Genomic DNA, 19599 nt, shown 5'->3' on the forward strand with positions numbered 1-19599 from the left:
AATACATAAAAAATATGGGTGAAATTTAGTAAAAAAAAAAAAACGAATGAATTTCATTCACTTTTTTTTTATATGTTGCATGAAACAATTTATCTCATATTACATAAGAAACATATTTCCAACAACAAATTATAACATTTTTAGAATTCATAATTATACCATACGCATTTCAGACTGTCAATATTATTATTTTTTAAATGTATACATGTGTACATTAATTTTTCTAAAAAAATTATATATATTTCTCTTTCAAAACATGTTATTTCAAGCTATTTAAAAATGGAGTTTGTTACAATATTCATGCACCAATCACAGACGTTGGATTTGCTTCCTTCTTCACTCAGCAAGCAATCTGAACCGTCAGCCTCACATTCTCACACATCCAACCCCATATTCCCAATCCTTATTCAACCGTCATGAACACAAATTATTTGTAAGATTGGATCATACCAAAATTTAATCTTTTTTATTAAATCGTGTTAAATGGCCAAATGGGTGGGAGATTTATGATTTAGATTTAGAAACATTTGGGATTAAAGAAAGGCATTATAAAATGCCGCCCATTGCTTCAAAATACAAAACAGTGAAGAAGAAGAAGAAGGTGTTAACCTTTAACGGCGTGGGGAACTGTATATAAACGCGTGAAGTGCGCCTTTATTTTTAATCCCTATTTTCTGAGCATAAATATTCAATGCATCATCCTTCATCTATTGCAATTGCACCTTCCATGTGAAAACAGTGATTTCTGAAACCCCTTGTTGTGTTTGTTGTGTCTCTTGCACTTTTTCTTTCTTATGAACAAAGAGACTTTGAGGATTGTCTGAATTGAGTTGGTGCTGAATCCAAGGTGGGGGTGTTCTAACCTTTGATATTTTGCTTAGTTAATTGGTTGTGCTGTTCAATATCTGGTTCTTTTTTAATGCTATTGGATTGGATCATTTGTTATTTATATTCAAAGTTGGAACCTTTTCTGTTCGATCATATTTGGGTTTGTTTTGGATTGGTATAAGTGAATAATCTCAAGATGTGTTGTGGTTTGAATTGAATTGAATTTTGTTGGATTTGTATGTATTTTTCTAAAGTTATTTTGGATGTGGGGAATAGAGACATAAACATAGAACCAGGAGTTTGTGCATGCTGTTCTTTTTATAACTAGAGACTGGGACTGGAATTCGTTGATGAAACTCTAAGAAGGCTATGGAGAAAAAGAAAAAATTGATCTCAAAAACAATGAATGAGGTAGATGCTTGATGGTTCCTGCTTTTCTGTTTTGCCCCTTGCCTCCTTTTGAGAGGGAGACAAAATAATAGAGCCTTGTATACTAGATGGCTATTTTTTATAATAGCCCTGGAGGATGCAGATTTTAATTTGTTCTCTGTAAAGGAGAGCAAAGTAGACACTTCCTTTGATAATATTGGGTAGTGTTTAAATCAATTATCGTTTTCTTTTGTTAGTCAAATTATTAACTTCATATTGACTAATATCAGTGAAACTGTATTATTACTTTGGTTAGCTTAGATTCATATCTCTCCTGTGTCTGAAACTGAAAGAGTGTTTGGCCAGTCAAGCTAGAGCAGGTAGTTATGTTTGACTGTTCGTGACTGCAGTCAGAGATACTAGTCTAGTCAAAACCATATTTCAATGGTTTTTCTGAAACTTTGTTTTATTGATGAAGTCTAATGGCATTGATTGATCCATGTAGTCAACCCTACCTAGTGGAAGAAGGCTTGGTTGTTGTTGTGAAAACACTAGACAGCAAAAAATCTTTTAATATCAAGTATCAACTATAGGGCATTGTAATAGGGCCGACCCAGTTCAAATACCCACTTCGTGAGTGTCTGGGGAATATATATGATAAAATTTACTTGTCAAAATTGTTATGGACAGTTCTGATATCGAGTTTTATTAATTATACAAGGAGGACAAAGTTGCAGTTTTCGTTTTATTAACTGTTATATGCCCTCCATTTTTGAGGATTTATATTATCAGTTCTGCATCGACACGTGTAATTTAGGTCCTTAGTGATGCAGCTTATTTTGACGCACAATACCTGGTCTAATCACTGCATTCAATGTTATGATTTGTTCTTGATATAGCATATCATTGTCTTAATTACTGCTAAAGCTCCAATCTCTTAATGTACAGCTTATTTTGGCCGGTCTATTCTTGCTGGTGCGGAATCATTTCAGCATTGTCTGGAATAAGACTTTCAGATTCCTTGTCAAGTTTAATACTTAAAGATGGTTTTAAATGAGCATTCAGACGTTGGTCAGTGGGCTATTAATCTTTTTGACGGTTACCCTGGTTATAGTCCTGGATACTATAGTGATATAATTCAACATGATACTGAAGATGTCTATAATGGACAGTACTTCCATAGCCATCATGATCCCGAATGTAACCAAGTAGAGAATGATGAGATCATTGCACGGACTCTTCAAGAAGAGTTTTCCCAGCTAGAGATTGCTGAGTGTTCAAGGTATTCACAGGCAGATGAAGAACATTTCCGTGTTTCTGAGCCTGCATATGATTGGCATAACACATCGATGATGAACTATTGTTCAGGAGGTATGATTGAAGGCATAGAGCTGCTGTGTGCTTGTTTATAGTTGAGATTTATCTTTTTGCATCAATTTGGTTACTTCAATCAGAATTTTACATATGCAGGTCATGATTATGCCCTCGAAAGAGTTGATGACATAGAACCTTCTAGTTCATGTTGTTGTACTTGCGAAACGGGGGAATGCTCATTGGAGTTTACCGGCCATTATCCACTTGATGATGAAATCGGGAGGAGATTGAGTCAGATGATTCCAACTCCTGTATGTTTATCTTCTTGTGCTTCTATGGATTCTTCTTGGATATGCTATTGAATCAATAGATATATGTACTTAGCACCTTTCAGTGTTCATTTATGTACCAAACAGCTTATTCACTATGTTATATTTTTGTCAATTTACTGTGATAAACTTCTTTTGAACCACGTTTTCAACTCATTACATGTAATTGATACTTAGAGTAAGTCATGATTGTTTTTAAAATGTAATTGTGGACTTCGAAAGCATTTATTCCCACACTAGTCTTCATACGCGGTGATGAATGAAGCAGCTTCTGGTTTGAATCTTGCACTCTGATATGTGGTGATCATTTTTGGGGGAGGGAGTGGGAAACAAAAAAGATACTAAATTTCATTAATTTTCTTCATTCTTGCAAAATGGTTTCTCCAACCGCTCAGTGTTAGAAGTGCCTTGTGTTGTTATTTTTCTTTTTGTTATGATGAATTTTATCTCTTTATTTTCATCCTACAGCCCTGAACATGTGGTATGATTTTAAAAAGTTCATTTCTTTTGATAAGTTGTATGATCTGTTGATTGGACTGGTGCTTAAAAATTGCATTTTTACCCTCTTATGTAGCATGTTCCAAAAATTAATGGAGAAATTCCTTCAATTGATGAAGCAACTTCAGATCATCAAAGGCTTTTGGATAGGTATTAGTCATAAGCATTCTCCCTCCTTGGTAAAAACTATGCTGCCGTAATGTGTGTATCATTGTCCAGTAAGTTATTAATTGCAATTACAGTGAAACTATTGTCATGGATGAGCTTCTTTGTGGGATATTTTTTTTGTTCATTTGTAGTTTCTGAAGTTTTGGCTGGTAACAAGAATTCTTTATTTCGTGTAGTTTTTCTTTTATTAGACTTATACTCAACATGCCAAATTAAGCTGCTCATATTTTTAAACAGACTGCAGTTATATGACTTTGTGGAGCATAAGGTACAAGGTGATGGTAATTGTCAGGTTCGTTGCTTTTAATATTCACTTTCCAATTTTTTGTTTATTAACGTGTTCTCAGCGGCTTTCATCAGTTTTAGATTGTAAGTTCCATATTTATAGTAAATTTCAAATAATAATTCTTTTTCATGTTTAATCCTTGCCAGTTCCGTGCATTATCTGATCAATTGTATAACACACCTGATCACCACATGTTTGTGAGACGACAAGTTGGGGACCAGGTTTGCTGTCTAGTAGATTATGTTTTATAATGCTTGCACCTGAATCTTAGTATCTGCTTTGCTTTTTTTGTGCAATCTTCTTTGATTCTGATTGTTGAATGGTGTTTTTAACCAGCTGAAGTCTCACCCCGAGATTTATGAGGGATATGTTCCCATGGAATATGGCGAATATTTGGAAAAGATGTCTAAGTAATAATCTGCACTCTCCCTCTATCTATGTTTCTATATGAAAAATTTCTTTTGAGCTAACTAATAGCTCCTTTTACTTTCATTGTTAATGAAACTAGGAGTGGTGAATGGGGCGATCATGTCACTCTTCAAGCAGCTGCAGATTTGGTACGAGTTTTGCAACTAACCATTCTCTCCTATAGAACTTTCTTTGTATATGTCCCATTATTCTTCCATTTTCTGCGAGGCATTTTATTTTTGGCCAAACATCTAGAGAAATAATGAATCATTAGTGGGGTCATTTGATTTTTCCATGAAGTGGCTAGCAAGTTTCAAATTTGGTTGTTTGCTTGTGCTGGACAATTATTTTGTCACAGTTATCATTTCTAATTTTTCTTGAGAGTGGATTATTGATTTGGCTGTTGACAACCAAACTGTTGCGCCTACTTATTAAGATGATCAATTTTTGATGTTGTAATATTTCCAATTGTGAGACTCTTAGTATTACAATGGGTGTTAATAGATATAGTCTTTAATGCAGGGTAGTAATCCTTTTAAAAATAAACACCATTGGTTTAAGTTGTGGGTGTATCCAAATTTTCAGGCATAGTTGCCTGGTGTAAGTCTGCTATCCCTCTTTCCCCTTTTAATTATGTCTGAATCACATTTTCAGCCGCCATTCTCTGTCTGTTTGTTGACATTGTCAAGTTTATAATAATATTTGAAATTGGCAATGAAATGATATGCCTTTTTAACTATGACTGATACCTATGATTTTTTTTTTTTTCCTTATTTTTTCTCCAGTATGGTGCGAGAATATTTGTGATGACTTCTTTCAAGGACACCTGTTGCATAGAGATTCTTCCTCATTTTGAGAAGCCAAAAGGAGGTATGTTTTTCTTAGTAGTAAAGCCTGAGCAGATGATTTTGTGTATGCCAAGACCATAGCCAATTTTTACTCGAGCTTAGACTAGTGGAGGTTGGTTTTACCTCTGCCAGGAGTCCTTTTTGTTCTAAATTTTCTTTTTCCTTTTTTCCTCTCTTATTATCTTTAAAAAAATTTGTTGTTTCTTCAAATCTTTCTGAAACTTGACCACAATTTGACATTCTTTTATAAGCATTGTTGCCTTCATAAGATGGTAATTAATGAAACTGTAACTTCAGCATCTGTTTCTAATTTCATGGATTTCCTTAGGTAGAAATCTGGAAACCTAGCAGTGGAAATTGTTTGAATAAAATTTGATCTGTGTGGGTGTGATCAATATTTTGTATTATAAGTGTTGTTATATGAATTTTTGGACTATTGGTGGCTTTGCCATTTGTTTTGGGTTGGGATACTTATTGCTTTAGGCCCCCTTTTATTTTTTATTGTTCTTCATATAATCAACTTGCATAATGTGTGTTTTTATTGCAGTGATTTTCCTAAGTTTTTGGGCAGAGGTGCATTACAACTCCATCTATCCTCAAGGAGGTATTTTTACAAAATTTTCATATTTAGCTTGATCCAGTTTGAAACAAGCTTGGAATTGGTTTGAATAATTTGGTTGGAACTTGGAATTTAATATAATTGACAGATCAGGTTTTCCTGTGTTGCCAAATTACCATTGATTCATTTTGTTGACAATCTGTAGCTGACTTTAATTCCCAGAGCCAATTGTAATCCTTTTGTTTTGATTATTATCAGCATTTAGATATTTGGAGGTTCATTTATGTATATATTTTCCAAATATAGTTTGGTTTATAATGTATGTATTAACCTATTGAAGGTATACCTTCAAGTGAGTCAAGAAAGAAGAAAAGGTGGTGGAGCTTTGGGAGTAAGCATTAAGAGTGGGGGCAGCCTTGAGAGCACCAATTTTCAACCTGCACAAGTTCCCAAATTTTTGGTGCTTCTGCATTTTGGATCATTGAATTCAGAAGCAGGGATACCAAACTTTTGGGGTTGAATTGCCCTTAATTTATATTTCCATTTTTTTTTTCTGGTCATTTTTGTATGCTTAATTTGATTTTCCCTTTTACTAATTATAAATCTGGGTATGCTGACCCAGTTACACCCCAGTGACATTTTGGATGCTATTTTATTTGTTAAAAATAAGAGACATTATAACTTAAAAAAAATAATTATATATAATTTTTAAAATAGTACAGCTTGCTTCCTTCCTTCCTTGTTTCTTTTATGCAGTTCCTTCTCACTTCAGAAAAATACTCCAATCCCAAACTTTTCTTTGCCTTTGTCTACTATTTTTGTCCAATCTAATAGGGGTAACCACAAAATGTTAAAATCAATAAAAAGAAAAAAAAAATCAATAATGCACAATACAAGAGGTATTGCAATAAAAAAAAATTATTAAATATTTTTGCATATTACACCATGAATATATATTATATTTATGCATAGTAAACAACGATTATCACAAATTTTAATTTGAGCAATTGATCATTCTACAATTAAAAAAAATTATATTAAGACTCACTCACAAATATCGAATTGGATTTTCTCATTGGTAAATTCTAAATCTAGGACAAACATAAACAAATGACTGCTATCTGTAACTTATAACCACTTAGGATTTGAAAATCATCAAATATTGTTCAGCTTTGAATTTGTCAATTTGGAATTGAACCAGTTTATTTGGTTACTTCTTTGATTGTGTCTTAGTCCTAAACCATTGAAGTATTGGTTACATGTGCATAGCTTCATTCAAAATCCTAAAATTTAACCATCCACAACTACGGATATAAATTGGAATTAGAACTGTCGTAGTACTATGGATTTTTCTTTTCTTTTCAATCATGTTATTGCTATTGTTATGGATATGAAAATCATATCCCAATTACCCATCTAAGAATCTATTAAGAGATAGATTCATGTCCATCTCAACAACTCTATAACAGTCAGAGGACACAAGATAAGAATCACATCCCAACAGAAAGAGAGTTGAATCACATTACAATTGGGGGAGCTCAAAGGGCCCAAGCCTAGGAAGGTAATCCTATAAATAAGAGCCTAAAGACCCCAGGTAAACACTTTTGACCTATTTACGAATACTGTCCACACTGTGCACACACACCCCCTTGGCTATAAGCCTATTGCTTGTGCGCAGTGATTGAGACCTCAGCTATAAGCCTAGTATACATCTGATATACACTATCTCTGAGCGCATACCATACTGTATAGTAATACGGTGTATGGAGGACCTAATAACTACAATTATGTACCAACGTCGATTGCCCAAAAATTTTGGCCTAAACTTCATCCAAAATTGAATTACCATACTAATCAAGTCTGCCAAAATGAAACACGTTAAACCCCTACATTCATCTACTCAAAAATCAAAATAGACATTTTATGCAAAATTATTCAATTTGTGTTTTCACGAAATGAAGAAAATGGTCTTCTAGTACTCCCAGTCATCACTCAAATTCAATTAATTGATCAATGGTGGGTCCAAATCCAAATTTTGTACATGTTGAACTGCCAACCCAAAAGAGTCCAAAAATATGTTGATACAATGATTCTTCATATTCATACGGTTTCTAATAATTTACATAACCGTGTTTCATTTCACCCCGTTCTTTCTGTCAGAGAACGAAAGATCAAAGAAGAAAAAACGAATGCGAACCAAGACACTTGTAACACATCCACATTGATTGCACGTAACTCTAAACTAACCTTAAAATCAACGAGGAAGAAAAAAAAAGAAAGAAAAAAAGACCCTCAATGCTACCCTACAAACATACATAAACCTCGTATGCTTCGCAACACTATCATAGTTCGTTGAGAGTCTCCTCTTGCTGATTATCCTCCGCCGTCGTAGGTTGCAACAACAGCGCCGTGAACGGCATGTGTCGGTATCCGTTCACCGCCGCCGCCGCGTACTCCGTTACTGCCGGCTGCGGCAGAGCCAAGGCGAACATCTCATGGCCACCGCCAGTAGTCTCCGGCGCGGGCAGAGCAAGGCAAGAGATGGAGGGCGCCGAGGAGGCGACGGCGTCGGCGAAGGATGAAACTGGAGCGGCAGGTACGGTGCCGGAACCTGTGGCGGCTACTATGGAGGGCTCAGCCTGGCGGAGAAGCCACTCGATTGTCTCGCCATCGGAGCGGTGGCCGAGCTCGCGGGTGAGCTGGAATATCCGGGCAGCGCAGAGCGGCGGCATGCGGACACGGCGGCCACGGCCGTTAACCTTGGTGTGGCGGTCCTTCGTGGAGCGAATGGCGACTGCGGCGGAAGATTTTTTTCTGGCAGCGGCTGAAGGTTTTGGTGTGGCTGTGATTTGCACATTGGGGTCAGAATCGGTTGTGATTTTAGGGTCTGAATGTGAAAATGTGTATGGAACAATTTCGGAGTTCATGTTAGGGTTTGGTTTTGAGATTGAGATTTTAGGAATTTGAATTGAACGTGGAAAAGAGAGTGAATCGAAATTACTTATTTTATTTTATTTTTTATTTTATTTTTTATTGAACCCACAATGAGAGTGAGGGAATTATTATATAATAGCGTCCATTTGAGGTCACTGCAGTGGGCCTCCTCTTCTGGGTTTTCATATCAACCATAAAAAAAAAATGAAACTTTTAAAATTACTCACAAGCTGTAAATTTATAATACAATAATATTTTTTTTAATAAAATATTAAAATTTTGAGATTCCCGTAGTATTAAATTCATGTATTATTTTAGTTATTTTTTTCTCTCGCTGTAGACAATTAGCAAGAGAAATATATTAAATCTTTTGTTGAAAAAAATAATAATTTTTTTTTAAGAATTTCTGATATAATTGATAATTTTTGCAATTATTTAAAAAGATAAAATTTGGAACTAACGATATTATTATATATAAACTTTTAGATAAATAACAATTACGTTACAAGAACACGATTTTTGTCATACAACACTACGGACAAATTTTTTTTTGTCTCTTTTAATTTATTTATTTTTATTTTACTTGACGTTTTCTGTTGTAGGAAAAAAAATTCTTGCTGCAACAGCACCCAATGAAAGCCCATAAACTTTTTAGATAATTAGAATAAATATCGACTTTAACGCTTCTTAATACATATAAGTTATTTATATTTATTCTTAAAATGACATTATTTTATATTAAAATATTAAAAAATTATAATCATAAAAAATATTATAACCTTTGAATAAATTATAATTATAAAAATATTTTTATTTTCCTCCCAAAACGATGTTATTTTTGACTCAATAAAAATAACTTATCTACATTGTAGAAAAAAAAAAACTCATAAGACAAATGTAGTAGTTATTTTTCCTATAAATTTTGTAATAGTATCTTTTTTTTTTTTTTTTTAATAAAACAAAGGGGCTAGAGCCCAAAAGAAATTACATCAAAGTGGATTCCGCATCCAGGTTCTGACTCAGCTCACAGGGAGCGTCATCCAAAAGAATAAAATTCTCATTCGCAGAAGAAGCTAGCTTAGCAAGAGTATCTGCACAAACATTGTTGTCCCTAGTGACATGCAAGAAAATAACATTCCAATCCTTGTTACTCCAGCTTCTAATGCTGTCCACAATCTGTGAGGTTCCATTAATGGCTGTGTTACAATTTATAGCTTGGATAGCTAAAAGACAGTCACTTTCAACTAACAGTTGAGACACTCTCTTAGTCCAGGCTACCCTGATACCCATTAAGATTGCCCAAAGTTCAGCAATTAAAGGGGAGCAAATACCCACCTTATAGAGGAAACCAGATCTCCAGTTGCCTACCTCATCTCTGAATAGGCCCCCACATGCAGCCAACTCGGAGATAGGCTGCACAGTAGCATCAACATTGAGTTTAATCCAACCCGGAGGAGGAGCTAACCAGCACTCTCTGCGGTGAGCTCGCGAGTGGCTCTGAGCATTTCTTCTATTCAAACCACCAGATACTATATCCCTGATAAACTTGGATAAGAAAATTAAAGGCTGGTCTGGTCTAGTGAGCTGAGTATCATGCATATCAAAATTTTGCCACTTCCACAGGTGCCAGATGGTGGCAGCAAAAATGTCAAGCCAGTTTAAGAGTTGCTGGTTGGGCCACTTCTGGTTGATATTCATTTGGAACCACTCCTTGAGAGGCAAACTGAAAAAATTCCTAGGAGGGGAGCCAAGGAACCAGGCCTCCCAAATTGGGGCTGCCTTACTGCAGTCCCTAAGGACATGAGCTATGCTTTCTACCTCAGTGGAGCACAAATGGCAGAAAGGGGAGTCACCCCACTTAGCTGAGTATTCTTGAGTGAGAAGCCTGCCATGGTACACCATCCACATAAAGGCACAAATTCTTTGGGGGCCTCTCCACTTCCAGATAGCTTTCCAGATGGGATCAGTAGGCATAGCCTCAAAATCCATGAGATTATTGTAAGCTAAACGGACAACGTTTTTGCTATTAGGAGAGTTCTTCCACATGAGGCTGTCATCCCTACCAGTACTGACCGGGGGGATAATGGGGCGAAGGACTTGCACCACCTCCAAGGGGAGGCTCCTCCTTATAGTCTCCAGATTCCACTGCCCAGTGTCATAGTCAACCAGATCTGCCACCCTGCAATTAACATGACAATGTTCTACATCCGAAGTGGTATAATCAATTAGAGGCAAGTCTAATTGGGTCCACTTATCCAGCCAGAAAGCAACATCTTTCCCATTCCCAACATTCCACTACATAGACGACAGGAAGTCTTCCCAGATTCTGCCCAGGCTTTTCCAAAGACTAGAGTCAGATTGGGAGGTCTTAATAGATCTTCTAAGATCTTGCAATCTGCCATATTTACCAGTAAGGACTTGCACCCAAAGAGACTCACTGTTGCTGGTTATCCTCCAAGCTAGTTTGTGAAGAAAAGCTTCGTTGTGAATCGAAAGCTTATGAATGCCCAGGCCTCCCGAACACTTGGGTTTGCACACATTGTCCCAAGCAACAAGATGAACTTTCTTCTTATCAGGCAAATCTCCCCAAATAAAGGACCTTTGGATTTGTTCTATCTCATTGCAGATTGACAGTGGAAGAGAGCTGTGTTGCATATGGTAAACAGGGATAGTGCTAATAACTGAGTTGGCCAAGGTAACTTTACCCGCGAAGGAGAGGAGGTGCCTTTTCCAGTTAGCTAGGCGAGACTTGACTCTATTGAGCACACCAGAGTAGTTCTTTCTTCTCCCTCGCCCATGCCAAAGCATGGCCCCCAAGTACTTGCCAAGAGAATTGGCCATTTTGAAACCACTAGCCTGCGCAATGGTAACCTTATCAACCAGGCAAGTATTCTTAGAGAAGTAAATTATAGTCTTGTCAATACTTATCAACTGGCCAGACATATCACAAAAATCTTTCAGACAGCTCATCATAACATTTAGCTGATCCAGACTAGCTTCTCCAAATAATACCAGGTCATCTGCAAACATGAGGTGAAAGATAGCTGGCCCTCTTCTACCTGCCTTCATTGGCTTCCACAACTTTTTACTGACAACCTCAACAATTAAATGAGACAGTTTGTCCATACACATAACAAATAAATACGGGGAGATGGGATCACCTTGCCGGATGCCCCTGGAGGGAGAGAATTTCTCAGAGGGGCTTCCATTCCACAGGACCTGGAATCTGGCCGACTGAACACAACCTTCAATTAAATCAGCTAAAGAGTGAGGGATACCTGCTTCTATAAGGATGTTTCTGATGAAAACCCAATTCAGACGGTCATAAGCTTTAGCAAGATCAATCTTAATAGACATGAAAGCTTTCTTACCTGTGAGCCTATTCATGGAGTGAGTCATTTCTTGAGCAATGATGACATTATCATGAATATTTCTACCAGGGACAAAACTGGTCTGGAATGGAGAAATAAGCTTATCCAAGACGGGCTTGAGACGGTTAACAATGATCTTGGATATCGCTTTATAGATAACATTACACAAAGCTATGGGCCTCAATTGGTCCACTCTTTCCGGCTTATCCACTTTAGGACATAGGACCAGTAGGGTATCATTGATATCTTGAATTTTCTTCGGGCTGTCAATGAACTCCTTAACATCTTTACAAAGCTTATCAGCAAGGAAATCCCAATTTTTCTGAGAAAAGGCAGCTGGGAACCCATCTGGGCCAGGAGCCTTGTGGGGTCCCATTTGGAAGAAGGCTTTCTTAATTTCCTCAGAGTTAACCGGTCTGGAGAGGGCCATCAAATCAATAGGATCCAGTTCAGGCCACTTATTGGCCGTTTGCTTCCAAATTCTAGCATGATTATCTTCAGAATAAAGCTTGAGGTAAAAGCTAGACACCATGCTCTTGAGCTTATTATCCCTTCTAATCCACCGGCCTGCTTCATTTTTCAGAGCATAAATTTTATTTCTACCCCTTCTGGCAATAGTTGTAGTATGGTAAAACTTTGTGTTTCTGTCCCCATGCCGAATCCACAAGGCTCTAGACTTTTGGTACCATAATTGTTCCTCCAGGTCCAAGGTAAGTTCCAACTCTCTTCTAAGCTCCAAATCCAATTTCACCAGAAACGAATTATGTCTAGTTTCCAAGCTCCTCTGGATACCATCAAGCCTTCGCATAATGGATATTTTTTTCCTATGGATAAACCTGAATGTGTGTTTGTTCCAATCTCGAAGAACTGGAACTAGCTTGATCAAGTTTGAGGCAGAACTTTCATTCGACTTCCAGTTGTCAGCTAGGACCTGCTTAAAAGTAGGATGCTCCAGCCACGGAGGAAAAAACCTAAAAGGCCTCTCTTCCCAAGGGGAAGAAGCTTTCAATAAAGAGATGAGCAAGGGATTGTGGTCCGATTGAATTTTAGGAATAACCTGGACTACTGCATCTTCAAACAGCAATCTCCATTGGATGTTAGCTACAACTCTATCCAATCTCTTGAAGACTCTATCAAGGTTCGAAAATTTCGGACCTTTCCAGGTAAATTTAGGACCCACACTACCCATATCCAGCAGCTGACAGTCATTGAGAATAGCAGCAAAATTAGAGCAATTACCTAGATCCGCAGGGGCTCCTCCTCGTTTTTCATGCGCCACTGCAATCTCGTTGAAGTCTCCAGCAGCCATCCACGGTTCCAGGTACTGCACTGAGATCCTTTTCAGGTCATCCCAAAGCTCCTTCCTATTTTCTCTTCTGGGAGTAGCATACACAGCCGTAAAGAGAAAGGGAGGGTTGTCAGGAACCTGAACTCTAACAAGAATATACTGAGAACTTTTCTCAATTAACGAAACAGAGAACTTATCTTGATTCCAGAGAATCCAAATACCACCAGCGAAGCCAACAGCTTCCTCTACGATCGAATTAGAGAACCCAAGAGACCGAATCACCTTGGCGGCTCTGACACCACTAATTCTAGGCTCAAGCAACACTACCATATCACACTTGTATTTCTTCGAGAATGTCCCTATGATTCCTTTGAAGCGCTTCTTCGCAGCTCCACGGCAGTTCCATATGAAAACATTCATTGAGAAGGGGTTGGATTGTTAGTGGTAGATCGGGCACCACTTCTCCCACTATCCTTTCTCTCCGCCAACGGCTGGGTATTTCGGCCTCCCAAAGAGGGTTTCGATGGACTATTGCTCCGAGATCTATGGTAGCCATGCTCCTTGCCATCTCTAGGGTTAACATTCTCTTTCCTCTCCAAGGACTGACCAGCCAGCTTGATATTACCTCCTTGGCTAATCTGCATGTAGTCGATTGCTTGGTTGAGGGCGTCTTCACTAACCTCTCTTGGCATTCGACTCATGAACTGGAGGATGTCCAGTTCCTTCCGTTTGCTTTCCTCCAGCTGCATCGCGTTGCTAACTTGGGACACCTGTAGCAAGTCGGATTTTGCAGGGGCAAGGATGGGAGCAAGATTTTTGGGCAGGGGCTTTGGCTGGCCCAGATGCTCTACGGTTTCGTTAAAAGCAATTTTCTGGTGCCCTTGGGCCTTAACACTAGGGACCAACTTACTCGGGCCCTTAATCGAACCAGAGGGTTGCTTAGTGGTACTACGGGATCCATTACCATTTGGGTTGTACCCTTTACCTGGAGCCGTTGACTTTGGGGCTTGATAGAGAAGATTTGGTGGGGTACCACTTCCTGAAACCTTGCTGCTACCTGTCAAAGCTGACACCTTTTTAGTAGGAATTTGGCTTCGAGTGGCTTCACTCTGTATACCTGCCACATCCTGCTCCTCTGCTGTGGCCAGTGCCTCATACCTAGTGTTAAGGCTGCTATCTTTTGTCCCATTACCTGTAGCAGATCTGTTCGGATCTCCTACATCGGAGTGGCGTTGCTGAGGCTTTTTCTTCTCCTCCGGCTGACCTCTGGAGGAGGTATTAGGTTTACGAATCCTGTTACGCTTCTGGACCAGCATCCATTCGCCAAACGCGTCATCCTTGTTATCCCTAGATGGGATTTTTTCCATGGGACTCTTCTCCTTCCTCTGGATACTAGTGTCTACCGGGGATATGTTCGTTGGAATAGGGGAATTCCCAATACATGACTCTTGCCTGTGGCCATAACAGCCACACTTGAAGCAAACTAATTGAAGACCTTCATACGCCACTTGGAATGTTCTGCCCAGAACCTCAAACGTTGGAATAAAAGATTTCCTTAAGTCTACTTCTATGCAAATGCGGGCAAACTTGCCTTTTTCCGTGTGCTCTGCATACTCACCTGTTCCTCCATCATACTTCCTCAACGAATTCCTATCCACCTTAAGCGTCTTTCCAAGAAGATTACCTATTCTCCATAGGTGTTGAGCAATGTATACCTCAAGCGGAAGCCCAGGGATGCGCACCCAAACTGCTAGCCGTTTAACTTGTTCATCATATGGGTCAAACATTGGTCTCCATCTCTGCACAACAACATAGTGACCCACCACCACCCATGGGCCTTCTTGTAATACATGGAGATAATCCTTCTCTTCCTGAAAATTTATTAGGATGTAGCCGTTGTCCAGGTCAATGACTTTTGTACCACCTCTTAGAGCCCACATTTTGTTCAGTCTTGTCATTAGGTAGCGGTTGCTAATCCGTCTCCCTAAAAGTTTAACGATGAGAGCTTTTTCCCATCTTTTACAATCTTCTTTGTGTTGTTTCTTGGATATATGATAAACAGGGCAGAGGGGGTTAGCTTGAACTACAGTGACTTCTTCCTCCATCATACCATCTTCTTCCTCTTCTCTCCTTTGAGTGTCCCTCCAATCTTCCTCGTCACTATGAATGTCATCATCTCCTCCATTGAGTTGGAGCACCATGTCTTTGTAAGACACTACCCTCTTGCCTTCTCCATCAAGAATACTCCTGGGTTGCGGTGGTTTCCCTTCAGAGGTCAATCCAGCGCTTGGCTCTTGAACCCTTATTACAAGGTTAGCCCCTTCCATGGTAGCGTCTTCAAAGCCAACATCCTTAGGCTTTTTAACGCTTCGTTCCAACAAGTCTTCTTCTTCTCGCATAGGTTCAGAGCCTTCGCCCACTCGACAAGTCGTTAACGGGATATTGATTAAAATGAAAAATAAAATAAAATATTGAATAAAAATTAAAAATTAATTTACTATTATCCCAAAAAGTATTTACTATCTAATTATAAAATGATTAAAAATTAATAAAACAATTAAATATTTATTATTTGATTAGAATTTTTAAATACTATTTTAGAGTATGTCCAAATTGGATGGTATTCAATAGGGGTGTTCACGATCTGGATTGGATTGGTTTTGAAAGCCAAAATCATCTGATCCAATCCAATTTTATTCGATTTGGATTGGATCGATTTTTCGATTTTTTGAAAAACCTAATATTTATATGATGATTAATGTGCAAATAACATATCTTTTGTATGTATATAATGATTATTGTGCAATCTAGAAGCATTGTACAACAAAAAGTTGAATTACCATCTTTTACTTCTAACAAAAATTTTATTATGTGGTTCCTGAGATACGAAATAATCCAAATTTTCATCCTATGGAGGACCTCTTGTGCAACAATAATCCATGTAATAAAAATATATTATGTATCAAGCACAACTTATGATGGGTTAATGAGTCTTGGATTTAGAATTTTGTTATACAATTTTTGGGCTATGATTGGGGAAAGCCCCAAGTAGGTAGATGGTAAGGTTGATGAATCATTAGATCGGTTTGGATTGGATCGATTTTCACCAACCAATCCAAAAACCGATCCAATCTAATTAAATTTTGTGATTTTTTTCGGTTTTTTGTTTTTTCAGTTTTCCGGTTCGGTCACCGCGATTTGAGTCGGTTGATGAACACCCCTAGTATTCAATCAGGATTTTAAATAAAGGAAAAACAATCTTGCGGTATTTAAAAATTTGACGATTTTAGTGAATTTTCTATTGGTGTGGATTTCGTGAAACTTTTTAGTGAGAAATATAAATAACATGTCTCTCTCACAATCTCTCCATAACCTCTGGGATTTCTTGAGATTTTTTTATTGCAGTGTTTCACAATCTATCCTAGCATTTTTTCAAAACCAAGGTATGTTCTTTTTTTACTCTCATATATTTTCTCTGGTTTTGACATTTCTCTTTATGTTATTCTTCTTCATAATTAATTGATGATTTACGATTGTGCTTGTCGTCTCTACTGACATATTACATTTTTTTATTTTATATAATCGTAGCACTGGTAATACGTTGACGATAAACATGTTTAATAAACCAGTATATTGTCGATAAAAATTTCTCAAGATCTTTTATGCACCATATTAGGCACACAATGAGAGACAAAATTTCAATATTAATTTGTTGAATAACAAAGAAAAATCGATATTGCAATTGCATAACTTGCTTTCATTGAGTTAAAGAGCATCTAATCAACAATGTTAAGCATTTTATACCATAATAAATGCAAGTTACTCTTTGATAAGACAATGAGCAGAAGAATAATGCCCATTGTACAGTACATATGCCTATTTTTCACTTTATAATCTATTAAATTGGAATAAATACATTTGTATTTACTATAAATAATTTCATATAATAATCTTAATAAACATTTTTAAAAAATATTGATGAAAATGAATTAAATTTTTTTAAATGTGAATAACATGCTCCATCACACTAATAATATGCAAAGTTATCACAAAATTTTAATGAATTTTATGCATATAAATTTTTGATTTGATTATCTTTCCTAAGAATCACCTTTAAATGTTTGTTAAAAATTCCTATGATTTTTTTAAAATATTTCAATATTATCTTTCAAATTTTATGAATTCCATTAAAATCTTTTCAAATTTAATCGTATATAATCTAATTTGTAAAAAAATTCTTTTAAAAAAGCATTTAAAATCACTTCAATTCTATATAGTCTTTTAAAATCTATAAAAAAATTTAACTCAAAATAATATATTAAAATCCTAAACCAATATAACTCCTTAATCTTATGGTGAAAACGAAGCCACATAATAATTTAATTCCACATCGAGTCAAATATTCTTGATGTCACACCATCCATATTCCACGAGTTAGCATTAGGGGTGTGCATGGAGCGGTTCAGTTTGTTATTGTCAAAAACCAAATCAAACCAGTTTTAAATGGTTTGGATTTTAAACCGAACCACTTTTTTTAAAAAAAAATTGATTTTTAATTTGTCCAAACCGGTTTAAAAACCAGTTTGTGGTTTATAACCGGTTTTGATTTAAAACCGATTTTAAACCGGTTTTAATTCAAAACCGATTTTAAATCGAAACTGGTTATGAACCACAAACCGGTTTTCAAAATTAAAACCGGTTTTATAACAAATATTTTTTTTGAATGAATAGGATGCAAATCAATGAATTCATAATGTAATTAAATGAATTCAATAAATTGAAACCAGTTTTATAACATTTTTAATTCATAATGGTTGCAGTACCGGTGTTTGGAACGCATGATATTGGATACTTCTGGCCTAAATATTTTGATTATTTTTTGAATATGAGTACCAACATAAGTGGGATACCACAATGATCAGATAAAAGATAGTATTTTATTGTGTCGGCAATGACTAATGCTAACTCATGACACATTGATGTTTTTAATTTAAGGCTTGTTGTATCTAAGCCATTTCATGTTTAATAATTTTCAGAATGTGTCATATCTTCACGTGGATGTGGTACAAATCCATGTCCATGTATGTAACCATGCTTCCTAGCTTGACACAATTTGTCACCAAAAATCTGTTTGCGTTGATATCACTGTGAATGACAGACCACAATATCTCTATTCTTGGTATTAGTCTTATGCAATTTCTCTACAATCTTCGCAAAAACCAGAAACAATAGTGCTGACTTTATCAAACTCGTCAAGATATTTGACATTAATCCTGAACATCAGCTATACTATCAAGGGAGTAAAGGTGTCAAGCAATTCTATATATTCTAACAAGCTCTATGCACACTAGGTTCACCACTAATGTCAAGAACTATAATTCAAGAAATTATATAGTGGCCCTATCAGCTAAAACAGTTTAAAAGCTACAAAGTGCCTCCAATCAAACATATGAGCAGAAGATCAGGCCATTAAACTTACATATAAGCAAAAAAGTACAATGACTAAAATAAAAAATATAAAGATAAAATTTTTAATGAATAAAAATTATAAGAATTAAAATTTGTCATAAGCAATTTTCAAGGCACATTTTCCCGTTTGTTGACCAAGAAAATTTGGGTGTGCATAATAATAATTTTTTTTTTCATTTTTTAGTAAAAAGTATTTTTTTAATTTCTCTAATAAATAGCCAAGTTTCTTATATCATCACTAAAAACATGATAGAGAGGTAGCATTTTGTTCTTAAATTGTTGTTTACTAATGAAAAAGAGAGAGTGAATGTATATAAAACTAGCATATGGCACTTAAGGGGACATAATGTTGAGGAATTTTGGCAATGTTAAGGACTTACACCCCATGAAAAAACAATCACAAATTGGACAAATTTAATACCATAAATAAGAATTAATATGATACTCAAAAACTGTAGAAAAACCATACGAGAAAGTAAAATGAGATAAGACTTTAAGATAACATTTGATATGTTAATGTCTCGATGTTTTAATTATGGGTTCATTTTTTCTACAGTTACTCTATAAATAAATTATTTACATTAAGTCCATGATTATAATAATTTTTCTCATTATAATATTTAATAATTAAGTTTTTTCTGTCACACTCATGTAAAAGTGAATGAGTCCCGTCTATCAAAAAAAGAAGAAGTGAATGAGTCCCATAATTTTTTCTTCTTCTTTTTTTTTTTTTTTGGTAATCTATTTTTTCTTCTTCTCTTATAATATGGTTCACTCACTTTTATGTTAGTATGATAGAAAAAAATTTCTACAACAAAAATAAAAATATTAAGCCTTTAAAAATAATATACTTATATTTGCATAAAATTATAGAAAGAATCACAATTTTATTATTTATTAAATTTTATGAAAAGTAGTTTATAGGATAAA

General features: G+C 36.1%; 2 protein-coding genes across 2 annotated transcripts; one reads left to right on the plus strand and one right to left on the minus strand.

The window, feature by feature from the left end:
- The first annotated feature begins 554 nt into the window (after window positions 1–554).
- Window positions 555–6273, plus strand: LOC133311698 (OVARIAN TUMOR DOMAIN-containing deubiquitinating enzyme 12-like). Its single transcript, XM_061512789.1, has 11 exons — window positions 555–847; window positions 2146–2568; window positions 2668–2822; window positions 3415–3488; window positions 3744–3798; window positions 3939–4013; window positions 4129–4202; window positions 4301–4349; window positions 4986–5070; window positions 5596–5652; window positions 5948–6273. The coding sequence occupies exons 2-11, from the start codon at window positions 2241–2243 to the stop codon at window positions 6007–6009; spliced, it is 1014 nt and encodes a 337-aa protein (XP_061368773.1). The 5' UTR covers window positions 555–847; window positions 2146–2240; the 3' UTR covers window positions 6010–6273.
- Window positions 6274–7619: 1346 nt separating this feature from the next.
- LOC133311700 (transcription factor TCP11-like) lies at window positions 7620–8621 on the minus strand. Its single transcript, XM_061512791.1, has one exon. It carries the CDS (start codon window positions 8532–8534, stop codon window positions 7950–7952), a length of 585 nt encoding a protein of 194 aa, XP_061368775.1. The 5' UTR covers window positions 8535–8621; the 3' UTR covers window positions 7620–7949.
- Between the last annotated feature and the right edge of the window lie 10978 nt (window positions 8622–19599).

Source organism: Gastrolobium bilobum, unplaced genomic scaffold (genome assembly GCF_033153095.1).
Source record: "Gastrolobium bilobum isolate Gb01-03AN ecotype WA unplaced genomic scaffold, APGP_CSIRO_Gbil_v1 utg16366, whole genome shotgun sequence".
Lineage (NCBI taxonomy): Eukaryota > Viridiplantae > Streptophyta > Magnoliopsida > Fabales > Fabaceae > Gastrolobium > Gastrolobium bilobum.